We start from the raw sequence: 6333 nt of genomic DNA on the forward strand, positions 1-6333 counted from the left end.
AGTATAAACACTTCGGTGCAGTAGTGTCAACCCAACAAAAAAGCAAAGGTTACATATGAAATTCTTGCATATTCTTGGTCCTAGTCTTATATGTTTTTGTAGTAGTTGAAATAGTCATTCAGAAAAGCAGTACTGCAGTATTTTATTTTTTTCAGCTCTATTATCATCTATTTGACAGTGACATGTACCTTTCTTGCAGAAAAATCAACGGGCAAGTGATGTTGCACGTGAACGTCCCAATTTGCGGCCAAGGCCCTAGAGAAATAGTCAGGAGGAACAAGGTTGTGAAGAAGGTGCCAATGAAGGTATTTTAAATCCTTTCATAAGATGTGTCTATAGCATAAATGATTTATGGTGATGTTTCATGTTTGTCATGTCATGTTTCATATGTAGAATTAACTGTTCCAAATCTTAATGATGGAATACAAGATAAGAGGAATGGAAGGGGTATCACTAGAAAGGAGAACATATTTTCAAGGACTCCTGATATGCCTAAACTCAAAATTGAACTCAATGACTATGGTTAGCCTGTTGGAGAGAATTCTAAGCAGTTTGCTAGTGTCGTTGGGTGTCAGGTGAGAAAGAAGCTACCACTCGGATGTGATGATTGGAGGCTTGTTGATCTAGAAAAGAAGTATGAACTATGGACTGACTTGCAGGTATTTTAGTACCTCATTTATTTTTCTGCTGCTGTTCTGAATTTGCACGAACTATGGACTGATTTGCTCCCTTTTCTTGACAAATAAGACATTTTATGATCTGGACGATTCCGCCTTCAATTGGGTTATTGCTACAGCATCAAGAAAATGGAAGGAGTACAAGTCAACCTTAAAGGAGTTGTATTTCGATCCTACATTAACTGATGACGAATTACTAAGTAGGCGTGATACAAGAGTCAACGATGATGATTGGAAATATCTCATTGACTATTGGAGGTCTCCTGAACATGAAGTAAGGAACAACTGATTTTCCAACTAATATACAATCTAATTGCAATTTGATTTCTTGTATTAGTTGTCGAGAGGAATCAACTAGCTGTTTGACAATTGCTCATAGGCTAATATTTTTTTCCCTAAATCATATCATAGGCTCGCACATTAATTGCTAAAGCCAATCGTGCAAAGTTGAAGCTGACACATACGCCGGGCAGCAAGAGCTATGCTCGTTCTGGACATGATCTGGTATGGAGGAATATCAACACTACTTCAGTACATTATTGTAAGCCTGATTCATTACTAACAATTTTTTTTACTTTTAGAGTGGTACACTAGGGCGCCCTCCTCGAAGAGACGAGGTCTTTATCAAAACGCATACACACAAAAATGGTGTTCCTTCAAGCCAGGCAGCACCAATAATTGTAAGTTTTTGGTACCAAACATTTGTATTGTGCAATAATACTTGCTGATATGTAAATATTCATATTCCATCCCTTAGAACAAAATACAAGAAGTTGTTGTAGCTCGCCCAGAATTGAAGGATAAAATAATTCAGGACGGTGACCTATTTGCAAATGCTTGTGGAGAGAAGGAGCCAAGAGGACGTGTCCGTTGTTTGGGTCTAGGACCAACTCCACAAAATGTGGGCACACCGGGGGTCAAGTGTTACACACCAACAAGGCTCCAAATGGAAATTCTAGCACGTCAAAAAGCTAAACAGAGAGCAGCAACTCTAGAACTGCAAATGAGCCAAGTAATGGCACGAATGGACCGTATGGAGCAAATGATGGAGAACACATCGCATCATGGTTCTAATTCACGAGAGCATGTGGTATAGTACTTCACTAACTTTTCCTTTAAATACACAGGAGTAGCTGATTACTTACTAATCTCTTACATGTCAAATATTTAATGTAGAACACAAACAATGGAGAATTTGAAGATGAGGGACATCATCACGATCATGATGAGGAGGGGTATGCTGCCTCAGACAATGAGGATGAGAGCTTGTTTGTCCAACATGCACCAGCGAGGAACATTAGATCCACTACAAAGAATCATGATTCCCATTGCAGTGACAATGAAAATCTTGTAATCTTCTCATCTTTCCTATATACTTCCTATTTTAATTTCCATGTTCATATATGCATTGATCAGGCTGTCCTAAATGCACCATTTGCATCAGTTGGAAACGATGTGATACTATATGCTATTTTGCGATCTAATCTCCCTGTGGCCAAAGCAACTGTTATCTCAACTAATCCAAACACCGTGCTGGGAGGTCAGCCCCTTGGACGCCAATTTTGTGAAGTAGTTGTGAATGTTGCCCCGAAAAGGGATGCAATGTTGCCCCGTCCATATGCTGATATGGAGATGATGGCTGATGCTCTATCGATGTCAATTGCATGGCCATACAAGAAAGTAATAAACTGCATTTGTAATTGGTAACCATGATTATTGAAACCGTCTACAAAATTTGATAGATGAAGATGACTAGGAAGGCATCAAATCCATGCCGCGGTACTGCAAAAACAATTACACCTGGTGAGTGCCTTTTGATAATTTTTTTCACCTAATGATCCCTGTTCATATCAAAATTTCAGATATTTCAATGCTATGTTTTGCTGCCAATTGTCTTGTTTTGATCTGTTTATTGGTTTATGATGCATGACCTGGAATCAAGGATGAGTGTAACAATGTTTGCAGCTTATAACTCTCAATTGTGAATTTCATACATATTCATAGCATACCAGTAGTTACTGCAGTATTCAGTCAGACTCTAGAGACTTGTATGTATCTTCAGAATCCAGATGATGCAAAAGCAAAAATACTCCAATAAACTGAGAAGGAGCAAGATGATCTTGGTTGCCCCAGCACATGATTTCCCAGCATGCATCAAGTAGCCAGAGCATCATGCTGCACATTGAACTATATCCTGACCATGCTGTGAAAACAAGAGACCTTGATTTAAGTAGCTCTGTGATCATATCTTTGTGATAAATTCAGCAAGTGCTTCATAGCTGGATTAATTTGTAATTTCTTTTTATGATTTAAAACTAGGTGCATCCATAGACCTATATCCAACTGAGTTGTGTCTTCATTTTTTTTCCTTGTCCTTGATTATTACCTTCCATAGCTGATATGGTTCTGGTATTTTCATGTGATGCTTAATCATTTTGTAATGCAGTTTTTATAATAAGATGGTCATTTTTTCGGTAAATTTAGGGGGCCTTTGAAGGTCTAATATGGTTTACATGTCTGTCCTTTTTAGCTTGTCGGAGGAATGTTACACATGCAAAACTTTGTACTGGTTTGATGTGTGGCTTGGGTGCATAAAAGCTAGAATTGTTGATGACGTATACTGTACTTGCAAATTAGCATAAATATCCAGTACCTTTGAATTATCTCTAGAATTTTTGTTTCTATGCATTCTGAGGCTAGGTTCAAGTATGTTTCCCATGATATAGTATGGTCCTCCTATTGGAATATTTTTGTTTCTGATACATAGCAACCAAATTCTGTATGCGTATTTCAATATATGTTTGCTTACTGTTTTTTTAGGGGAATGTTTGCTTACTGTTTCCATCAATTTTATGTTTAGCTGCTCTAAAATTTAACTTTGTTTTTCTAACCATCAATAGAACAATTGATCAATGCCCCTTTTCTCTATCTTTAACTGGTGGTGTCAGAATAATGTGCAACTGATTCCATGGTACATTTTCAGGCAGTGCTGGACGGTGCTAACTACCACTTTTGAGCTCAACACGGCAAACTACTACTAAACGCATGGTTCTTGGCTTTTGGACTATGAGGTGTCAATGTAAAATGGGAGCTTTTGGTTGAAAATGTTTCATTTTGTCTTTTGAGCAAGTATGTATATATGTTGGATCACTCTGGTATATTTCTAGCTGAATCTTAATTGTGTAATATGAGCTTTTGGTTCAAAATATATGTGATCGTGTTGAGGTGATCAGTGTATATACATTGTATTAGTGAATGCATGACTTGTGGACTCTCTAGTTCTATGTTGTACTGGAACCATGATGTTTTGGTGAAAATGTATGTGAGATTCTTGTGGTAACCTATAATTGCACATTATTCTGATCATTGTATATGTACAGTACTAATTACCGACTGATAAGATGTCTGTAATTAGTTTGATTTTTTCAAATGTTTGAATTCTTGGTGTTGGACAGACCGTCGCTAATAAAATAATGTGCATCGAACCATCAGTCGGGAAAGATAAGTCGGTCGGGAAAGATCCGTCGGTCGGGAAAAATCAGTCGGTCGGTGTATCTTTCATAACACCATCAAACTATTGGTCGGCAAAAATGTGCCGGTCAGCAATACTTTTCCCGACCGGGCTTTAAACGACGGAAATATCGGTTGGCAATACTTTTTACCGACCAATGTTGAGTTGCTGGTGGGGCTTTTAGCGACAGATTTGGAGTCATCGATTTGGTGCCGTGGTGTAGTGTAATGGGAATCCTCCCATGAGATTGTTGTTTGCCAGGTCCACAAATTGGAGTGACAAATTGGAGTTCGTTGATGTCTGCACAATCCCAGAGAAGGCATTGCTTGACAAATCCATGTACAGCAGATCCTGCAAGTTCCACATGCATCCGGGGAGTTCTCCGTGTAGTTGGTTATTTGATAGCATCAATATTTCGAGAGAAGGCTGCTGACATAACGCTAGAGGGAATTCTCCTGTGAAGCTATTGTTTACCAAGGAAATGCCAAGCAATTTCCTCATGCCGAGGTATGGTATCATGCCTGACAACCTGTTGTTACCGAGGTCGAGGAATTGAAGGCTTTGGAGCGAGATGGCTGTAGGCACCTCGCCCTCCAACTAATTGGTGCCAAGGTCAAGGATTTGCAATGTTTTCAAATTGTAGATTTGTAGCGGTATTTTCCCTGTGAGGTCGTTCCAGAATAAACCCAGAAATACGAGTCTTGACATGTTCCCAACTGAATGCGGAATTGATCCACTCAGAAAATTCCTTGCCAAGATCAGATATTGCAAGTTTGTCAGTCTCCCGATCTCCACTGGGATTTGGCCGGATAAGCTGTTGAGGCATAGATACAAGGACTGTAGCTTGGTCGCGTTGCTGATCTCAGGAGGAATGCTTCCAGACAGGGGATTGTCCCGTGCATGGAACAATGTGATTTCTGGCCAATTCATGAACAAACCTGGAGGAATGGCCCGTGTGAGCTTGTTTCCTGATACGTCAAACGAGCGCATCTCTCGCATACCAGAAAGTGACCGTGGTATCGGACCATCCAATCCATTCCATGACAGGTTGAGGTACTTTATCCCTCGCATCGTCGCCGGCAAGGCGTCCGGTATCTCCCCGGACAAGCTGTTCTGTGACAGGTCAAGGTACGTCAGGTTGGTGACGACGTTCGCCGGGATGGTGCCAGTGATGTTGTTGCTGCAGAGGTCGAGCTTGGTGAGCGCCGGGAAAGTGGTGAAGTTGAACGTGCCAAGGGTACCGTTGAGGCCAGCGCCCGGGAGGCTGATCTCAGTGACACGCCCAGCTGCGTTGCACCTGATGCCGGACCAGGAGCACGTTGGCTTGGCGGGCAACCACGAGAGCATAGGGGATGATGGCGGGTCACCGTCGTTAGCCGCCGACATGGTAGACTTCCACCGGAGAAGTGATCCTGCTTCTTGCTGGATCGCACTGGATATGGATGTGCAGATCAGTAGCAGAAGAAAGGAAGTGTGTATGAGACTTGCCTGGGTTCCTGTCGAGACAGCCATCGCTTGGTTTTGGAAGTGTCGGTGATGGTTGGATCCGCTCTGAGACGCCACTCTGAATCTGCATGCAATGTAGTATCAAGCAAACATATTCAATGGAAAATCCTAGTGGCGGAGAGTCAAGGCACGCGAGAGCCTTTTAGTCCTGTGTTCACACAATGGTCTTGACAATTTCTTCTTAGGGGGGAAGAGACGCCCGGTCTCCCTGATAAGGCTTATAATTTGGTGCAGCAGGTGTCTAACCTTCTCGATTGATTTAACCTGAAGATTCTATGGCCTATATTTTTTTTTCTATGTACCTCATATATTATTCCCTATATCAGTAGCTGATACGTAAAAACTTCAACAAGATAATATTATATTCATACTTCAAATAATATATATTACTTGAATTAGGCCATAAAATGGTCTCGTGGATTAGAAACCCTACATCCGCAACCAACCAAGCAATCGAAAGAGAACTTGGAAACACTCGATAGCCCAATACCATATGTAACTTAGTGCGGACGTATTCTATGCATTCTTGTACTTATGTTTTAATTTTTTTTATCTGAATTCAACAAGTAAGTTTGAGTACTAAAGACACACATAAATTCTAACACTATTCAAAAGGTTTGGTAGATGCTAAGGTATAAA

At 40.7% G+C, this 6333-nt stretch overlaps 1 protein-coding gene across 1 annotated transcript; it reads right to left on the reverse strand.

Moving 5' to 3' along the window:
* Nucleotides 1-4386: 4386 nt before the first annotated feature.
* LOC133895052 (LRR receptor-like serine/threonine-protein kinase RGI3) lies at nucleotides 4387-5574 on the reverse strand. Its single transcript, XM_062335260.1, has 3 exons — nucleotides 4885-5574; nucleotides 4663-4785; nucleotides 4387-4539 (listed from the first exon to the last, which is right to left on the reverse strand). Exons 1-3 carry the CDS (start codon nucleotides 5572-5574, stop codon nucleotides 4387-4389), a joined length of 966 nt encoding a protein of 321 aa, XP_062191244.1.
* Nucleotides 5575-6333: the final 759 nt, after the last annotated feature.

The sequence above is a fragment of the Phragmites australis genome, chromosome 16 (genome assembly GCF_958298935.1).
Source record: "Phragmites australis chromosome 16, lpPhrAust1.1, whole genome shotgun sequence".
Classification (NCBI taxonomy): Eukaryota; Viridiplantae; Streptophyta; class Magnoliopsida; order Poales; family Poaceae; genus Phragmites; species Phragmites australis.